At 40.0% G+C, this 20,939-nt stretch overlaps 1 protein-coding gene across 2 annotated transcripts; it reads left to right on the top strand.

The window, feature by feature from the left end:
- Window positions 1–2,091: 2,091 nt before the first annotated feature.
- Window positions 2,092–19,303, top strand: LOC118361471 (zinc finger protein OZF-like). Of its 2 annotated transcripts, none has more exons than XM_035741434.2 (3): window positions 2,092–2,389; window positions 12,561–13,738; window positions 17,729–19,303. In XM_035741434.2, exons 1-3 carry the CDS (start codon window positions 2,194–2,196, stop codon window positions 17,858–17,860), a joined length of 1,506 nt encoding a protein of 501 aa, XP_035597327.1. In that variant the 5' UTR covers window positions 2,092–2,193; the 3' UTR covers window positions 17,861–19,303. The 2 variants fall into 2 exon arrangements, with proteins under 2 accessions (XP_035597327.1, XP_035597328.1); XM_035741435.2 differs by having other exon boundaries at window positions 15,312–19,303.
- The last annotated feature ends 1,636 nt before the right edge of the window (window positions 19,304–20,939 follow it).

The raw sequence follows: 20,939 nt of genomic DNA, 5'->3' as shown, positions 1-20,939 counted from the left end.
TTAGAATAAGACTAACGTAACAATGTGGAAAACGTCAAGGGGTCTGAATACTTTCCAAAGGCATTGTACATAGACATGGAACACTGGGCACCTTAATGTTTACATACTGTTTTTACCCATTTCATATGTATATACTGTATTCTAGTCAAGTCCATCCTATTCAACTATTGCTGTACGTATACTATTCTATCAACATAGTCTTCAGATATACTACATTCTATACACATCCTGTCCATAATGTCTATACATCCTGTCACACATATACATACAGTAAATTTATATTTGTATGTATTGTGAATAGTACTTCACTGTTGGAGCTAGGAACACAAGCATTTCTCTTCACCTGCAATAACATCTGCTAAATGTGTATGCGACCAATAAAATTTGATTGGATTTTAGATGAGCTTGACATTGTTAAGATTGAGTGGACAAGTGACAGTGATGGCATAGAATTCAATTGAAGAGTTTGACAGGTGTTGGAGAAAGTATCAAATCTCCAGAAATTAGCAGCCCTGTGCCACCACCGCGATGACCAGAAGCTCTCGGACTGAGTGAAAGTATAGTCAGATGAAGAGGGAGCAGGTGGAGTAGCAGTGTTCTCTGGGGTGATCCATATCTCCATCAGGGCCTGAAGGGCAGCATAGGCTGATTTGAACTTGGTGTTCTTGACTGCAGATTGGCAATTCCAAATGCTGCCAGAGACCAGGAATTTGACATGGGTTGTGCAATCAGGGTACACTAAATTAGAAGGGTTGCAAACAAGTGGTGGGGAGCATCTGTAAAGCAAGTGAGAGAGTGGTGTGGAGTTTCTCACTTTCCTTCCTTGAATAACTCCACAGAACATCATGTCAGAACCGTCTTTGTTTCTGCTACGGTCTCAGTTTTGCAACGTGACCGCAGCTGAGAAAACAGGGGAGACTGAAGTACTAACACTAATTGCTAAATGCATTTCCACGTCATGATTGTGTCCCACTTGTTGTTGATTCTTCACAAAAAAATAGTTTTATATCTTTATGTTTGAAGCCTGAAATGTGGCAAAAGGTCGCAAAGTTCAAGGGGGCCGAATACTTTCGCAAGGCACTGTACATAGACATGAAATCACTGGCTACTTTAATAATGGAATACTAGTCACTTTAATAATGTTAACATATTTTTACTTTACTCATTGCATATGTATATTGTATTCTATTCTACTGTATTTAGTCTATACCACTCCTACATTGCTCATCCTAATATTTGTATATTCCTTAATTCCATTATTTTACTTTTAGGTTTGTGTGTCTTGTTGTGAATTGTTAGATATTACTGGACTGTTGTAGCTAGAAACACATGCATTTCACTACACTTGCAATAACATCTGCTAAACGTGTGTGTGACCAATCGCATTTGATTTTATTGGATGATACTGTTCACATTGAAAGCACAGTAAGTCAAGACACTTGTAAAAAGATTTTTAAAAATATGATTTGATCACCTGACATGAACATTAGTGAACAATGCATGTTAATAAAGTGTGCATACATCCAAACCACTTTTCTTAAAACATCTTGTTCTTATTTATGCCATGTATTTACATAAATTAGTCAATGTAAGTCAATCTGGCAATGCAACCAAGTTTTTGACTGGCGTCAAACAGCCTTGCCATCCTACCTGCAGTATTTGCTGTAGCTGAGCATGACGATGAGTCCAGGGAAGAAGGCCACATTCCACAAGATCCAGTGAAGGCCACATTCCAAAAGATCTCCCCAATTTGGTCCGGCCACATCAGAGTAGAGATAATATCATATTTATGCACCTCTCTCTGTGGAAGATGAATACCAACAACAAGTGTAAGGGCTCGATTCACTCTGTATCGCTGAAGCGTTATAGATTGCACGATAAGGTCATTTCTGATTCAGCCGACAAATGCAGCATTTATTGTGGATGCACTCTCCGCTAAACATGGGAACATTGCCTTTAAATTCAAATACCTACAGCACTGTGTTATTTTATGTATGGGGTGACCGGCTTCACACTCCAGTACAGTAGGTGGGGGTGTAGGCAGTAGGCACCTTTCAGTTGGTTGCCATCCGCCAAACAAATTTAAGAAGAAGTCATTCTGCAAGACATTTCCTGTTTCTCGAGCACGGATCCGTAGTAATGACAGCAAAATAACTACATTTTTTTTCTCCACCCATCCATTTTCTCCCCCAAATGTCTAAACTACAACAGATCAATGTGTTTCTCAACGAAACATTAACAGCAGTTCCTTTGGAGATATCCGTGGTAGTTAAAAAAACGATCGCAGAGTACCAGGAAGAAATCTACGGTTTGAAACGGGCGAATGCACGTCTACGAAGACTGCTGGATTTGGTTTTCAAACCAGAGATAAAGTTGCGTAGATTAGCAGGTATGTGACGTCTCTATTTGACATTAATTTTACATTGTCGCCTAAATACAACCTTTTTTAAAAAGTATTCGGCAATCATCATTTATTCGAAAAACACTGCTCCATCATTGGCCGCAATACAAGAAAGTTCGACAAAAAGAAAAATCCACCCTTCTCCAACGGAAACTTTTTTGTTGTTGTCGATCTTCAGAAAATGTCCCCTATATCTGTTAGTTAACAATATACCTGTCGCAATATTTTTATGTTGCGACATTGCTTTTTGTCGAATTACCCTGGGTCAATGGAAACCAGCCTACTGAGTACGGTTACATGCACTCAATGATGCCATTATTGTGAATAGTCCGTTTAATATAATAGTTTGATTTCAACGTTTAGGGCTACATGCTTTGCGAGAATGATGTTAACACTTTATTAATCATTCGTCCCATATTTGTTCATGTTATAGTAAGGTACTGCAGGAATGTCTACCAATGGCATGCCCATCTTTTTGTGAGACATTACACTTGTCACTCGAAAACATTTAGAAAGTATTTATGAAGTAATAATAGCACTCACTTTAGATTAGGGTCTGCAACAATACTTTACTGATGATTAGTAAATGGTTTATTAATGTGTGCGTAATGATTAATACATGGTTTACACATTTATAAATGGCATATACATGTTTTATTATAGTCTCTTAAAATAAAGTGTTAGCAGAACGATTTCCCTAATCTTGTTTACATTGACACATCTGAAAACAGGGATTTTGATAAATGGACAAAATGGACAAAATCAAAATAATCGTTCTACCACTGCGACCATGTTATTTTTGGGAAGCCCATTTGATTGAATTTGGACATATAAAGTTTGTTTGTTTGAAAACTTTTCTAAGATGCATACTTTTAAGTTTTTCTGAACTCACTTCACTTGCACATTTATTTAATATATTTTTTTATTGAACCTTTTTAACTTGGCAAATCATAAGAGGGAGGCTTGTGTTGCTGGCACATGCGCAGATCAAATACACCTCTGTAACGTCTGTTGACACTGAAATCAGGGCTGGTCCAGATCGTGGGAAAAAAAGGAAAAAAAGATTGTCTGTGGACACTGAAACCAGGGCAGACTGACCAAATTTAGACTATTTTTCGATGTCCAGTGTCAACTGTGCTCAGTGGGTAAGGATGCTAGTTACAGTAAATGGAAGTTGAGAGGGCTCATGGGTAGGTGTCAGTGAGAGGTGACATTAATAGGAGAGAGAGAGAGAGAGAGAGAGAGAGAGAGAGGCTAGAGGGAGGCGTTGTCCAGACTTTTCACAATCTTACTTTGACTATCAAATAAGAGAAAAAAAATAGTTATTGGCTTAACATAACAGTATGCCAGTGGAAGGGAGAACAGTAGCAGGAGCCCCAACTATGATTTTTTTTTAAATAGACTCTTAGCTTTCATGTGACAGATAATTTGACATGATCCTATGAACTTCACGTTGGTGCTCATGTGTCCTTTTACAGAAAAATGACCATGACTAATGCCATACTCGGCCTTAACTGCCATAATCAGTTTAATATTGAATTATTAGTTTGCATGTGAACATAATCAATGAGCTTGCTGCACCTTTCTACTGGCACTTTTCATCAGCAAACTGTTCTAAATCAGAGATGCATCTAATGCAACAAAAAAAACATCTCTAGCTTAAACTGACCGATTTTGATGTGGATTTCTAATATGTTGAATTAGATTCAAGTAGGTTCAACATACTTCAAATACGCTGGTCTCTGTCTGTGGAAATCAAGATGTGTTTGTTCATGATCTAAGGCACGTGCAAAAGACAGAAGTACATGCAATGTACTTATGCATGCTTACTAACTGAAGTCTTACAGGTGTTTACATGGTTTTGCGCATGTGCCAGGCAATAGACATTTCAAAGGCAGTACCAGCGCTCTAAACAGTTGGGTAAATAATACTTTCCTTTGGATATTTTGTCTCAAATTTCTACCGCACAGACAACAGGTTGAGTAAGTTCAAATGTAATAATGTATAAAGAATTGAATTCTATATGCAAAGCAACACCTTCAGGACTTAATTAATGAAATTCTTCTGGAGCGCATATATTATTGAAATTGAATGGAAGAAAACTTGGTTGCTCCCTCACAAATTTTGTATATCAAATAAAGTAAAATAAATTCACAAAAATCTTGCACAAAACATACCCTTGCAATAACTTGGGTGGCGGCAGGTAGCCTACTTGGAGCTTTGGGCCAGTAACTGAAAGGTTGCTGGATCGAATCCGTGTGCTGACAAGGTAAAACTCTGAGCAAGGCAGTTAACCCACTGTTCCCTGGGCGCTGAAGATGTGGAGGTCGATTTAAGGCAGCATCCCGCATCTCTCTGATTCAGAGACAATTCACATTCAACACATTTCAGTTGAAGTTGCACAACTGACTAGGTATCCCTCTTTCCCCTAACTTGTTGTCTAAATTCATGGATTTAGAGGACATATGCCTTTTCTGTGATAAGGTAGGGGAAACTATTATACACATGTTTTATGAGTGTGACCGTGAAGTTATTTTGGAGCGAGTTAACTTCTTTGGGGTAGGGGGCAGTATTGGGTAGCTTGGATGAAAAATGTGCCCAAATTAAGCTGCCTTGCTACTCAGCCGTAAAAGCTAGAATATGCATATAATTAGTACATTTGGATAGAAAACACTCTGAAGTTTCTAAAATTGTTTGAATTATGTCTGTGGGTATTACCAAACTCATATGGCAGGCAAAAGCCTGAGAAAATATCCAAGATATGAACATCCAGGAAGTGGGAAATCTGAGGTCTGTAGTTTTTCAAGTCAGCCCCCATTGAAGATACAGGGGGATATTAGTTATGTTTCACTTCCCAAGGCTTCCACTAGATGTCAACAGTATTTAGAACCTGTTTTGAGGATTCTACTCTAAAGGAGGGGCTCATAAGGGCTCTTTGAGTGAGTGGTCTGGCGCGCTCACGTGAAAGGTAGCTACGTTCCTCTTCATTTGTACAGACAAAGGAATTGTCCGGTTGGAACATTAATGGAGTTTTATGTTAAAAACATCCTAAAGATTGATTCCATACTTAATTTGGCATGTTTCTACGGGCTGTAACGGAACGTTTTGAACTTTTCGTCCGATGTTCGGCGCAAACTGAACAAATCAAGCATTTATGGTGGAACTGGGATTCCTGGGAGTGCATTCTGATGAAGATCATCAAAGGTAAGTGAATATTTAAAATGCTTTTTCTGAGTAATGTTGACTACCCAATATGGCGGGTATCTTTTTGGCTGCTTTGTTGTCTAAAGGATGTACTCAGATTACTGCATGGTTTGCTTTTTCCGTAAAGTTTTTTTGAAATCTGACACAGCGGTTGCATTAAGGAGAAGTTTATCGAAAGTTCCATGTATAATAGTCGTATCTTTATCAATGTTTATTATGAGTATTTCTGTAATTTGATGTGGCTCTCTGCAATATCACCACATGTTTTAGAACTACTAAACGTAACTCGCCAATGTAAACTCAGATTTTTTTTATATAAATATGAACTTTATCAAACAAAACATACATGTATTGTGTAACATGAAGTCCAATGCGTGTCATCTGATGGAGATCATCAAAGATTAGTGATTAATTTTATCTCTATTTCTGCCTTTTGTGACTCCTCTCGTTGGCTGGAAAAATTGCAGTTTCTTTTCTGTGGCTTGGTGGTGACCTAACATAATCGTTTGTGGTGCTTTCGCTGTAAATCCTTTTTGAAATCAGACATGGTGGCTGGATTAACGAGAATTGTATCTTTAAAATGGTGTAAAATACTTGTATGCTTGAGGAATTTTAATTATGAGAGGTTAAATATTGACATTTTTAATTTCATCAATAAGACCCATGTAATTCCAATGGATGATGTAATATGTTATTATTCAAATTAAAACAACACTACTGAATTAGTCGTTCATTTCTTCAATCTCTTTGGTAAATGTTATATACACAAAAACAAATATTTGAAATCTGTCCCCAAATGCAATATATTTCCACTTGAAATCCAATATTTAATAAAATCCCTAGAATTAGTCAATAACAAAACAAAAATATTCTTACAACTCTATCATAGATTTGTACAACTGTCAATCCTGGCCTTTATTTGATTCATTTTATGTACTTTAACTTTCAAAAGTCAATTCTTGTGATTTATTTTTAATGTTATTTTATGTTTCTACAGTGAATATAGACGTGTAGTGATGTCCTATGTTTGTATTGTATTTTTTTTACCTTTATTTAACAAGGCAAGTCAGTTAAGAATGGGATGGCATATTCTACAGACAACGAACACGATTGCATTTTATCAAGGCTCAACCCTAGTTGAATAGAACTCTGCCCATGAACCAAAGTATCTCGGTGAGCAAAGCCCAAATCTATCCGAGCGCCCCCACTCTTTCCGAATACGGGGCTCTGCAAAGACACTTTTGTGAGTCAACACATAACCGCAGCTTCAGCGACATTCTTTACTTTCTGTTCGTTAATATACGTGGCAATACGATCAGGAATTGTATCCTTAAATTGCTCTAACATAATAATAATAATCAGATCACACAGCCCTTGGAAAGTCACAACTGCAGAGGCGGAACACCAGCGATTAAACTGTAAAGATAATTGTCGCGCAAACTCAACATGAGTGTTTATCATCCCTTTTTAAAGTTCTAAATCGTTGGCGGTAAGCCTCAGGGACCAATTCATAAATCTGTAACACAGCTGTTTTAACCTTATCATAACTGGCACTGTCGTGTACACTAAGCGCTGAATATGCTTCCTGTGCTTTACCTGTCAGCACACACTGCAACATTAAAGTGTGGTCAGAATCAGGCCAACTCCTAGCGTCAGCAACACGTTCAAACAACGAAAATAATGTCTCAGGGTCCTTTTCATGAAACTGAGGCAATAACCGTAAGTTCCCAACAATATCAAATGTGTCTGGGGCACGACCAAAAGAGGAACGACCCCTAGGTACATCTGGATCACCTTCCCGAACAAACTCTCCCCTGAGATCTTTCCTTCCCTAACCAACTCTATCCGTTCTTGTTTGCAACTTGATTTTATCACGCTCCATATCTTGTTTAAATGCCAATTCCTTTTCATACTTTACACGATCATGCTCTAGCTTCTCACGATCATGCTCTAGCTTCTCACGATCATGCTCTAGCTTCTCACGATCATGCTCCAGCTGTAACAGAAGCAGTTCTTTCTGCTGTTCAAAAAGAAGACTACTAGGACTAACCGATGGAATGGCCATTGTAACTTTATGGGGAAACGGCGAGTCCTCAGCAGAGGCTGGCCCAGTGGTAACTTCAAGAATTACCACTCTCCATCAGGTTGGCCTTCAAATATCCACCAAATATAATTCTTTAGACGTTTATCACTAATTTCAACCTTGTAGTGTTCAGCGACCTTCTCCAGCTGTTCTTTAGTACCTAATTATAACAATTCCTCTGATGGAAAGCAAATGAACTCATCTACATAAGACGCCATAGTCACACAAAAACAATTCTCGCTCTTCCCCTCTGCTGAGCACACCAGACCACAACCCGAGAAATGACAATCACCCTGAACACCACAGAAGAGAGATGAGATACGGAGCTTCCCCAAAACCTACAAAAACTCAACCCTAGTCTTCGTGCGGATTTGCGGTGGGAATTTACGCACTGTAGCCCGCTGGCAAGGAAAAAACTCCCCAGCATGCTGGCAAATTCCACCAAGCCACGGATGTGCCCCCGGGACAACTGCTCAGTCCACAGACACCACACAAAAATAACAAAGATTAACCATGCCCAACATATTCCAAAAAATTAAACACGTTGCTAAGCCTATCAGGGGAAAAAGGCTATAGCTCCGGGTAGCAAGTTCCACTACCCTACCCAAATCTCCCAGCCGATTACTCACCTCAGACTGACGTCCCAACAGAAAGTAGAACAAGAGTTTCCAGGCTTGGCAGGGCCTGGAAACGAACCATTATACTCTCTCCAAAGCTGCACACAAACCAAACAACAAAGGCAACCAATACTGGGCCTATCAAACTCAAACAAAATATGCAAACCAAACACGTACCTCCACGGTCTCCCAAGCCAATAAGTTAAAATATCCCGGATGAGCCTCCACTTGTCACGAACCGGCTCAAAGCCCGTAACAAAAAGGGAGACAACATGGAGATAAGGAGTAACAAAACATATATTTATTGAATAAAGTAAACTAAGTACAATATACAATGGTGTGTGTAATCAGTAGTGTAAGTGAGTGTTTTGCATACATGAATGTGATTAATGCAGGGTGTTGAAAGGTGCCAAAGAAAACAATCAAAAGGCCACCAAGATACACAACACAATCTGTAAAGGTGTCTGCATGGAGAGTCTCCTCCATGAATGGGGAAGTGGTGTATTTATCCTGGGAGACACCGGGCCCAGGTGTTTCCCATGTAGCTGATGACCCTCCCAACTCCGCCCACCAGCATCCTAATAAGGAAACAAGAACAAAGAGAGAATACGGCAGACATAATGGGAGGGTCGTCACAATACCCAAGGAATATGGCTACCTAAATATGGTCCCCAATCAGAGACAACGATAAACAGCTGCCTCTGATTGAGAACCAATCTCGGCAACCATAGACATATAAACACCTAGACTAGAAAAAACCCTATACATACAAAAAAAAACTAGACAATTCAAAAACTAAACAAACCACCCTTGTCACACCCTGACCTAACCAAACTAATAAATAAAGCAAAGATAACTAAGGTTAGGGCGTGACAGTACCCCTCCACACCCAAAGGTGCGGACTCCCGGCCGCAAACCTAAACCTATATGGGAGGGTCTGGGTGGGCATCTAACCTCGGTGGCGGCTCTGGTTCTGGATGCCGTCCCCCTTCTTTACACTGAGTCCACCCTTGTCGCTGGAGACCCTGGGCTGTGGCCCATCGCCGGAGGTTCCGGTCTGTGAACCGTCGCTGGACGCTCTGCACTGAAGACACGCTTCCCACAGTAAGCACGAGGAGTTGGCTCAGATCTCCGACCTGACTCATGCAATCTCTTCGCTTCGCCCCCCCCCAAAAAAAACGTCTTGGGGCTGCCTCTCGGGCTTACGTGCTAGCCGTGTACCCTCATATCGTCGCCGTTCCTCCCGTACTATCTCCACCTGCCTCCACGGTAGGCGATCCTCTCCTGCCAGTATTTCCTCCCACGTCCAGGATCCTTTAGTGTCCAGTATTTCGTCCCATGTCCATGCTGTCTGCTCCATCAAACGCTGCTCCTCCTTTTCACGCTGCTTGGTTCTTTTATGGTGGGTTGTTCTGTCATGGTCGTCATAAAGAGGAGACCAAGCAAGGCGTAGCGTGGTAAGCGTACATAACTCTTTAATGAAAGAGAGAACACTGAACAAAACAAACCGTGAGCTATATGACTAGTGCAAACAGGCAACTAACATAGAATAACAACCCACAACATACCCAAGGAATATTGGCTACCTAAATATCGTCCCCAATCAGAGACATCACTTACTTACGCTGCCTACTCCTGATGATATGTTTTTCAAATCATATGAGCAAAAAATATTTCGCTTTATCTGGGACGCTAAACCAGACAAAATAAAGTGTGCCTATCTATATAATGAATATGAAATGGGTGGGTTGAGATGATTAAATATAAAAGCCCTAAACCTCTCTCTAAAAGCTTCACTCATTCAAAAGTTTTATTTGAACCCTAAATGGTTCTCAAGTAGATTCATAAGAAAAGCTCATCCATTGTTTAAAAATGGCATTTTTGCCTTTGTGCAGATTAATTATGAAAATTATACTTTTTTCAAAATGATCTGTCTTTTTCAAACAAGCATTGCAGAGCTGGCTACAATTTAAATTTCATCCCCCTGAAAAGATCGAACAAATATTACAACAAATATTATGGCTGAACTCAAATGTGCTGGTTGATAAAATACCTGTATTTATGGGAAAGATGTTTGAAAGGAGTATTTTGTTCTTAAATTATATTGTAAATTGTAATGGTAGAGGTATGTCCTTCATGGAGTTATCAGAGTTGTATGGAAAGGTCTGCTCAATCCAAGAGTACAACCAATTGATTACAACATTGCCCCAAAAAATGGAGGAGGCGGGATGAAGTAGGGAAATGGTCTGTCTGCCCAATATAAAGGATCAAAACTGGAGGAGGCAGGTGGCAGTGGGATGAAGTAGGGAAATGGTCTGTCTGCCCAATATAAAGGATCAAAACTGGAGGAGGCAGGTGGCAGCGGGATGAAGTAGGGAAATGGTCTGTCTGCCCAATATAAAGGATCAAAACTGGAGGAGGCAGGTGGCAGTGGGATGAAGTAGGGAAATGGTCTGTCTGCCCAATATAAAGGATCAAAACTGGAGGAGGCAGGTGGCAGCGGGATGAAGTAGGGAAATGGTCTGTCTGCCCAATATAAAGGATCAAAACTGGAGGAGGCAGGTGGCAGCGGGATGAAGTAGGGAAATGGTCTGTCTGCCCAATATAAAGGATCAAAACTGGAGGAGGCAGGTGGCAGCGGGATGAAGTAGGGAAATGGTCTGTCTGCCCAATATAAAGGATCAAAACTGGTAGAGAAATAAAAATAACATAAATAGGAAAGTACACCAGTTTTATTTGAGGACTAGGATGTTTGCAAAATGGTTGGGAAGAGATTTTTGATGATTCCATGGTACAGGGTATATGAGTTCATATATAAAACAACGCAAGATTCAAGACTTGGTGCTTTTCAGCAAAAATTATTATATAGAATTCTTGCAACAAAATGTTGAATATTTGGGGCATAAAATTATCAAAGCGCTGCAGATTTTGTTTTGAGGATACAGAATCAATAGACCATTTATTTTGGTAATGCCCTCAGGTAGCCTGTTTCTGGTCTCAGGTTCAGGAATGGCTGAACCCTAGAAATAGTACTGTTAGGAAATCTGGAGAGACCGGGTCAGTCAATTACTAATATACTAATACTCTTAGTAAAAGTATTTATCTTCAACACGCAATCTGTAGATTCTACTTGATTAGATAGATTGAAATTGTACGTTAAACATCATAGCATAGTTGAAAGATATGTGTTGCGTAGAAACACAAAGTGGGTGGCCAGCAGAGATAGATGGGATGGGCTGAGGGAAGCTGAGGGTTGGGATGTGGAATTGAAGACAAGTGGGAGTAAAGTTGCTGTGTGAGAGAGAGAATGATGGTCAAAAGATAAGAGGGGGAAAAAGTCAACATAAAAAAGTACATTTGAATGACACTAAGTGGCAGTATTTTTACAACTAATGCCGGATTGCCTGAGGCTGATGCCGTGCAGGTGTTTGAACACATGCATATACACACACTCTCATTCAAATAAACACATACATGTAATATTGCCAGACATGCACACAAACATAAAGTAGGCATTGCTGTTATGATTTCAGTTGTCCTTAATGTCCTTTGTTTAAAAAAAAAAAAAAGGTTTTTGCAATTGTTGTTTTCTTCTGTCTTTTCCTTTTTTCTCTTTAGTTCATTCTCTTGGTTGTTGGTGCATTGGGGGCTTTTGGGGGTGTGGAATGGAATTAGTTGTATTTTTTTGGGGGGACTGTGGGAGGGGTCTCGAATGGGTGAGGGACAGCTATTGGGGAACTGTGGGGGGGATCTTGGAGGGTTCGGGTTTCACAAGATTGTGATCATGGAAAGTAAACTGACATATTTTATATCACTATCTTGCACACGCACCCTCACACATAAGGATGCCTCTTGTGGAAAGACTGATACATGTTTGATCGTGTCTTGATGCTGTATTGTTTGTCCTTCATGTTCTAATACTTTAATGTTACCCCTTCCTTGTGTTTTTTGTAATAAAGATTTTTTTTTTTAAAGAAGGAAAAAAAATAAGTTGTTTCCTATTTCAGTCACTTCTTTGTAAAGCTGTTCCCTATTTCAGTCACCTCTTAGGTCACGTTAGCGTGGGTAAAATCAAAAACGCCCTAAAGATTGACAAATATTGCATCCGATAAATGCATCATATAAAACACAGAAATGATCTGTATAGTATGTTCTTATAGTATATTCTGGATTATCCAGATTTAGAGACCCCATCGTATGGGTAGTAGTCCTATTTGTGTTTTCATTAAATTTCTTCCTTTCTCCTTCCCTCCAGACCTCCAGCAGCTCACTCTCACTGGAGAGGTTGTTAACCCTGAGCAACAGCACTATGAGCAGGAATGGAGCGCCAGTTTGGGGCCCGTCGAGTCTGATGCCGAAGAGTCTATATGGAACTCTATCAACATTACAACTGTAGAGAACCAAACAGAATTTGATGGTGAGCGCTACAGAGAGTCCGACTCAACCAGTGAATATCAGCCCCCATCTGAAGTAAATCCAGAGAGTGACAACGACGAAAGTGATCATGTAAAAGAGGATGAAGTGGAGAATAGAATACGACTGTCACGGTTAACGCCTCTTAAATCAAAGAGAGGAAGAGGACGGCCAAGGAAAGAAGCCAGGGAGTTGCCTGATCTGAACTGTGACTTGTGCGGAAAATGCTTTGCGACAGCGGGTGGTCTGAGAAGGCATCAACAAAATGTGCACGGTGAAGAGAGACCGAGAGGACGGCCAAAGAAAGGAAACCGTGAGTTGCCTGACCTGAAATGTGATGTGTGCGGAAAATGCTTGGCGACAGCACGTAGTCTGAAAAGGCATCGACAAAATCGGCATCTTGACGAGAGACCAAGAGGACGGCCAAGGAAAGAAACCAGTGAGTTGCCTAATCTGACATGTGACGTTTGCGGAAAATGCTTTGTGACAAGACGTGGCCTACAAATGCATGGGAAAAATAGGCACAGTGAAGAGAGACCATACATGTGTGACATATGTGGACAAGGTTTCGTCCTGAACTGCTACCTGATCCGCCACATGAAGACTCACACGGAGGAGGGACAACATTGCTGTACCATATGTGGCAAATGTTTCAATCACAAGAATAACCTGAAAAATCATATGGGTACTCATACAGGGCCGGCTTTTAAATGTGATTTGTGTGGAAAATGCTTGACAACAAAAGGAAGTCTGAAACTCCATCAGCAAAATCACACTGGGGAGAAATCCTATCCATGCAAAGAGTGTGAAAAATCCTTCAGCATAAAGGCAAGCCTGATATTGCATATGAGGACTCATACAGGGGAGAAACCATTCCGGTGCAAAGAATGTGGCAAATGCTTCAGTGACAAGGGAACCCTTACAAAGCATATGATGACTCACACAGAGGAGAAACCACATCGCTGCAATGAATGTGGCAAATGCTTCAGTCTGAAGGGAAGCCTGACTGCGCATATGAAGGTTCATACAGGGGAGGGAGTTCAATGTCATTTGTGTGGAACTCACTTGAAGTTAGCATCAAGTCTGAAAAGACATCTGCGAACTCACAGAATAAGTATTCACAATGACTAAGAACAAGAAACAATGCCCCTTGTGTAAAATGAGTTAGATGGAAGAGACTAATAAGTGGACATACCACTCAAGTATGCTCTTGGTAAAAAGTACACTCCGCAATCTTGGAATCTGTTCAATGGTCATTTCAATTCATATAACTTACTCATTGATTGTTGAACATTTTTATTTTGGGGGGAAAATTTATTTATTTAAATGTCCTGTATTTAGGTAAATTTTCCCATTCTAAATAAACTAATATGGCAGCTTATTATGATAATTAAGTCTGCTACAGGTAGGAGTAATAACACCAATGATGGCAACACCAAGGATACATTTTAGGTCAATGAGGAATTTCTGAAATTGAGGCCACAGATTCGAAAATCTAAGGTCATTAACCCTTTAAAAATAATACATGTGATATGGTTAATAATTTGTCCCATCATGTAATTTCCTGTTAATTAAATTGAGTAACACCAAGAGACACTGGATTTAGACACCAAGTGATTAATGGAATCCTCAGAATATATTGAATACTAAAAGGATGTGATTGGCTAATAATTTTGTTTAATATAGACACCTCACCCGATAACAATGGAAGGAATGCTCAAAGTCCTTGTATATCCTAGTAATGAGTGATTTTCAAGGTGTTCACACCAATTACAAAAACCTGAGGGACAAAATTATTATTGATCAACAGTATTGATCTACAGTAATTTCTGTATTATCAAATAAGGAAAGACAGACTTATCACACAAGTCAGAGTTAGACTTAAACTGAATCTTTATTAGTGAGAGCTCTGTAATAGCGGTGGCTGGTCGACGAACCACCCTCAGATGAGGGTACAAAGGCTACTGAAATCTTTTATAGCAAAGATCCACCCCCTAGTCTACACAACAAACAACAGATGTGTGGAACGGGTCACAAAGTGAGACTTGATAAATGAGAATGGAGTATCCCGCAGCCATTTGCATTTGCTAGAAAATCTGTTCTTATCGTTCAGTTTGGCCCCTAAGACGAGGCTCCCATCTCATTCCTGGTACTTCATAGCACAAAAACACCAACTCATTCTATGGCATAAATCAATTGTCAACTCCAGATACTCGCATCTCAAGTAGAACCTCTTCTTGACCACACGCCTGGACAAGCTCACTGAGGGGAGTGAGCATCTAGGTCATACACTATCCCAGGATAAGTGTAACATCAGAGATGACATACAATGGTTCCAGACACTACCCCACGCATCTGTTGTCTCAAACCTTATCTCCCCCAAGGCCAAAGGAGGGAATAACTGGCGCACATACATTGTAGAGACAAGTAATTGGTTCCCCATCAATCACGCTATGCCTTCACATGGTTTAAGAATAGGTGAAGACACATTCACATATGAAGACAATGTTCCCTTCCTGTCCTCTTCTCTTTCTGATGTTCTGCATAGCACCAGGGACATGTGAAAGACAAGTCTGACCTCTCCCCTCTCTAGGCCCCAGGTGACAGCTGAGGGAGGAAGTGCAACTGCCATCACCAGAGTCCGAAGGGATACATTCTAACAACAAGCATATCATAGAAGCATATTATGCAGATAAGACATCTTAATTATCTATGTTACCTAACTAATTCTGATTCTTCCGCCACAGCCTTCAGCAAGTATTCATACCCCTTGACTTTTTTTACAGCTTGAATTAAAAATGTATTAAATGTAACTTTTTTTGTCACACAATACCCCATAATGTCAAAGTGGATTTAAAAGCTGAAAATGTCTCGAGTCAATAAGTATTCAACCTCTTTGTTATGGCAAGCCTAAATAAATGTAGGAGTAAAAATGGAAGCCTGTACAAAACAAAAGTATTCCAAAACATGCATCTTGTTTGCAACAAGGCACTAAAGAAATACTGCAAAAAATTTGGTAAGCAATTCACTTTTTGTCCTAAATACAAATGTTTATGTCTGAGCACATCCAATACAACACAGCACATTACTACCACGTTACTACCACTCTCCATATTTGCAAGCATAGTGGTGGATGCATAATGTTATGGATATAAATAAAGATATTCAGTATAAAAAATGTAAGCCACAGGCAAAAACGTAGAGGAAAACCTGGTCCAGTCTGCTTTCCACCTGACACTGGGAAATTAATTCACAGGAGGACAATAACCTAAAACACAAGGTCAAATCTAACCTGGAGTAGTTTGCCAAGAAGATAGTGAATGTTCTCACATGGCTAAGTTCCAGTTTTGTCAAATCTGCTTGAAAATCTATGGCAAGACCTGAAAATGATTGTCAAGCAATGATCCACAACCAATTTGACAGGTTTAAGAATCATTTTTGAAAGAATATTGGGCAAACAAACGTTGCACAATCCAGGTGTGGAAAGCTCTTAGAGACTTCCCCAGAAAAACTGACAGCTGTAATCACTGCCAAAGGTGACTAACATGTATTGACTCAGGGGGTTGAATACTTATCGAATGAAGATATATTAGTGTTTTAATTTGTCATACTCTACATTAAAAATAAAATAAAAATGGATTTACATTTTTCTTCCACATTGACATTGGAGGATTTTGAGTAGATCTTTGACAAACAATGACATTTAAATCAATTTCAACCCTACTTTGTAACACAACAAAATGTGGAAAAAGTCGATGGGTGTGAATACTTTCTGAAGGCACTATATATAAATATATGAAATACTTTTGTTTAATTTCTAGCATTCAAAATAATAGAGATCTCTAAATCCCCCAAACATGTTACTACTGAGACTAGCCAAGTTCTTTAAACAATGCATAATCCTATAGCTTTGCAGTATAAATGACTTGCATTGTGTTTTATCATTGATAAACAGTTGAATATAAACAAAAACATGTATAATGTGTGACTATTGGTCATTTTAAAGTGATTTTCATGGTTACAAAGGTGTATGGTGCAAATGCCCAGGAATTCATTAATGACCCAACTTATGAATGCACAACTATCTTACGCTATCATATTCCAAAATATAAGGTATCTCAGTCGTATAGAAACAACAAGAATGAAAACAAGCACTGAATAGCTTCAAAATATGTTAAAAATGATTGTGTGGATGTCAGTCTTTGTATCCATAGTGCTGCCTAGGTATTTGAGAGGAGCTATAGCCAACATTCTTCTAGCCCCATCTCTCAGCTGTTTACTAAAACATGGAATGGGAACCACATTTTGTTGTTTTTCGAATTGCAGTCTAAAGCTTTAAGGTGGGTATTAATATATTCCTAAACCTGCTAGTCCAGGTAGTGAATCAAAGTTTGTCTGACATTTTAAGACCTATTAAGTAAGTGCAGTGTCAAGATTAAACCAAATTCCGCAACATCGGTCGCGTAGTTCCAGCTACATTTGTCCATCTCAAACGCATGGGAAAGAAAACACTGAATAAAACCATTACAACTTTACAGAAGAGTCTCAAAGAGCTTCAAAAGCAATGTCATCTTGATGATATGGTTTGATGACTGGCTAGGTTATTTTCTTTACGCAACCTATACAATCATGAGAATTATGACAATGGTTATGATATGATAATGACTATATTGATGTTTAGTCATGTTATGATAATCTACAGTATGCGATGATCAATGAAAATTATGTTAAACTATGTACTGTACCTGGAACCCTGACTGAATATTAAATAGGGTCATTCTATATGAATTCAAAACACATTTTTTACCATTTCCAATTTGATTTGAACAAAACTTTCCATACATGTTTGCCTATGGTGGGAAGTGGTCAGAAAGCTTTTTGGACCTGAATGCCAAAACATTCAGGAGATAGTGCTCAAAGTTAACCCATTTTGCCAACCCCATTGGTCAAGCCCTATGGCGCTATAAAGGCAGCATCACTCCTGTAAAACTTTTTTTTTTTTCTACTCAGTTTATTAGGTACACCACCCCATTCACGAAAATGCTACGCTCCAGTCCTTGTCACGGATTGGCTATTGCAGCAGATGACCACACCAGTTTCCACTCCTATCAGCTAAAAATCAAGAAGAAGGGGTTCCAGTGAGTACGCGATCAACAACACTGGGAAATAGAGGAGTGGAGAAACATTGCCTGTTCCATCGAATCCCGGTTCTTGTTGTGTCATGCTGATGGCAGAGTCAGGCTTTGGCATAAGCAGCATGAGTCCATGGCCCCATTCTGCCTGATGTCAACAGTACAGGCTGGTGGTGGTGTTGTAATGGTGTGGGGAATAATTTTCCTGGCACATGCTCACTCCCCAACACCAACGTGTATCTGAACATTGTTGCTGACCAAGGGCATCCTGCATCCATGGTTGCAGGGGGTCTCATCCGGTACTAGATGTGTACCTAAAAAAAACTGTCCATTGAGTGTATATAATTATAAAATATTAAAGCCACCATGGCATTTTAAATCTGTCAAGCAAGTCAGATGGATGGTTGGTTTGGCATGCTAGCTAACTAGGTAGCATGTTATGTTTTGATTTGAAGGTTGAGGTTGAGCGGACAAGGCCAAAGTAAGGGTACAAGCAGAGATGGCAGAGTTATGCGCAAATGCTCGGGAAGGCTACTTTGGACTACCGCTGAGCCTTCCACTGCCAGGGCATCACCCAAGTGTGTGCTAAGTGATCAGTGGTGGTCGAGGAGTAGCTGGCTACCTACCGGCAACAGAGACCAGACTTTGCACTGTGTAACGGCTCTGGGCAACAGTCATCATTGCCTCAAGACCGGACCCGTCTGACCGAGGCTTAGCCCTGCCTATGACCGTGATGCATCCGATCCGCTCTCTCCCTCCTCACATGGACATTTCCCTTACAAAAAATTCATATGATAACATGTGTTTCAAATGTGATCTCACATGATCGCATGTGATCTTATGTGAAGTTAATGTAATAACGTGACAACATGTAAAAGCAACATGTGGTAACATGAAACTACACATGTAAAAACATGATCTCATGCGAAATGTGACAACATGGGATGCAAAATTACAACCATCTGAGTTAGTTTTTCACATGTGGAAGTGTGCAACCTATATTCACCCACTCGAAAAGACAGCCAAAAGTTAGTTGAATTTCCAATGTGTCATCACTATGCTTTCAACCATCTAAAAGCACAACCAAATTCCAATGGAAAAACAATGTGTGATTTTTTTGGTTTATACAACAGATGAATGTATTATGACTGTGCTTCATCTAATAGCAGAACCAAATGACCTGGATTGCAGTTGAGATTTGCATTAAAAGTAACCTTGAACATGCACACTTTATATAATTACATAAGAAGACGTAAAAAATGTGGTCATGGATGTTGTTACTCATTTTGAAGGTTGAATGTTACATTCGTTTGTAAGACAGCCTTAACTTTATGCTATTTAATGTATTACAAAAGTAATATTGAATTGTGTTTGGTTGTCAATACAACCAAATATCAACAATTAATAAAAGGAGATGTATCTTCTGCTTGGATAGATCCATCTGTGCCACTGACTTATAGTCTGGCTTTAATTCCAGTTTGTCTACAAATTAGTAATTGATATGTTGGATTCACATCTTCTTCTTCTCTACCAAACATCTAAGTTAAAAGAATAGCACTTACATCAAATCTAATTATAAGGACCGACCCCGGAGATGAGAAGCAGGTACATACAGGTAACATGGGTCAACAAGGACATATGACAATCAATGCTGAAGCAGGGAACAGAGCGGGGAACCAGACATATAGGTGAGGTCATGACAGAGGTGATAGAGTCCAGGTGAGTCCAATAATCGCTGACGCGCGGGACGTGGGAAAGGCGGGTGTGCATAATGATGGAGGCAGGAGGGCGCAATGCTGGGGAGCTTGGTGCCCTCGAGCGCCATGGGGGAAGAGCGGGAGCAGGCGTGACACTAATCGAATTTTAATTAAAGTTTGATTTAGTCCTATTTAACTTTGATTTTTTGTTGAGATTGAGACGAATCCAACATATTAATGATTAACTTGAATCACAGCGGAGAGAGGGGAGCCGGCCAGGCAAAGACAGCAAGGGTGCCGGTTCACCTTCGCACCCCTGAGCCAGACTACACTCAATCATAGGACCTACTGAAGAGATGAGTCTTCAGTAAAGACTTAAAGGTCGAGTCTGCGTCTGTCACATGGATAGGCAGACCATTCCATAAAAATTGAGCTCTATAGGAGAAAGCCCTGCCTCCAGCTGGGACAATAAGGAGCCCTGAGTCTTGTGACCGTAGAGTACGTGTAGGTATGTACGGCAGGACCAAATGGGAGAGATAGGTAGGAGCAAGCCCATGTAAAAAAATGTTTAGGTTACCTGTAAAACCTTGAAATCAGCCCTAGCCTTATTAACAGGAAGCCAGCGTAGAGGCTAGCACTGGAGTGATATGATCACATTTTGGGATTCTAGTCAAGATTCTAACAGTTATAGATTTTTCATTCTCATTGAAAGAAAGTCTAAGAAGCGCTAGATATGTTCTATGTGCGCTATTTCTATGCTTCCTGGTTTTAAGTTTTGTTTGTGGATCTTTTCAATTCGGTTCTGTACTGCTGAAAATTCAATGTTTTGGGTTATGGTTTGGTTAAAGATATTTCCCAGCAGTTTAGATGGTACAATAATTCTCAACACAATGACTACTTGTTTTGTTACATAAACTGAAATTAGGCTAACTATTATGATTAGAGCAACCAGGAATTGGCAGAGCGTTTTTGACATCGTGCATCTTTAATACACTGAACAAAAATATAAACGCAACATGTAAAGTGTTGGTCCCATGTTTCATGAGCTGAAATAAAAGACCTCAGAAGTTTAATAATCCATCCACCTGACAGGTGTGGCATATCAAGAAGCTGATTAAACAGCATGAATATTTGGGGCCTTCCGAGTTGCACAGCGGTCTTAGGCACTGCATCACTACAGATCCGGGTTCGATCCCGTGACTGGGAGACCCATGATGCGGCACACAATTGGCCCAGCGTCCTCCAGGTTAGGGGAGGGCTTGGCCAGCAGGGATGTCCTTGTCCCATCGCGCTCTAGCGACTCCTGTAGTGGTCCAGGCGCAGTGCACACTGACACGGTCGCCAGTTGTACAGTGTTTACTCCGACACATTGGTGCGGCTGGCTTCCGGGTT

Source organism: Oncorhynchus keta, chromosome 28 (genome assembly GCF_023373465.1).
Source record: "Oncorhynchus keta strain PuntledgeMale-10-30-2019 chromosome 28, Oket_V2, whole genome shotgun sequence".
Taxonomy (NCBI): Eukaryota; Metazoa; Chordata; class Actinopteri; order Salmoniformes; family Salmonidae; genus Oncorhynchus; species Oncorhynchus keta.
Note: the sequence above shows the minus strand (reverse complement) of the source record. Positions and strands in the feature narration are given on the sequence as shown.

Coding starts and splice junctions, on each gene's coding strand:
- LOC118361471 (XM_035741434.2), top strand. CDS start 2,194: ATGTCTAAACTACAACAGATCAATGTGTTTCTCAACGAAACATTAACA. Junction 2,390..12,560: donor AAAGTTGCGTAGATTAGCAG/GTATGTGACGTC, acceptor CCTTCCCTCCAG/ACCTCCAGCAGCTCACTCTC. Junction 13,739..17,728: donor GCCTGACTGCGCATATGAAG/GTTCATACAGGG, acceptor TTTTCTACTCAG/TTTATTAGGTACACCACCCC.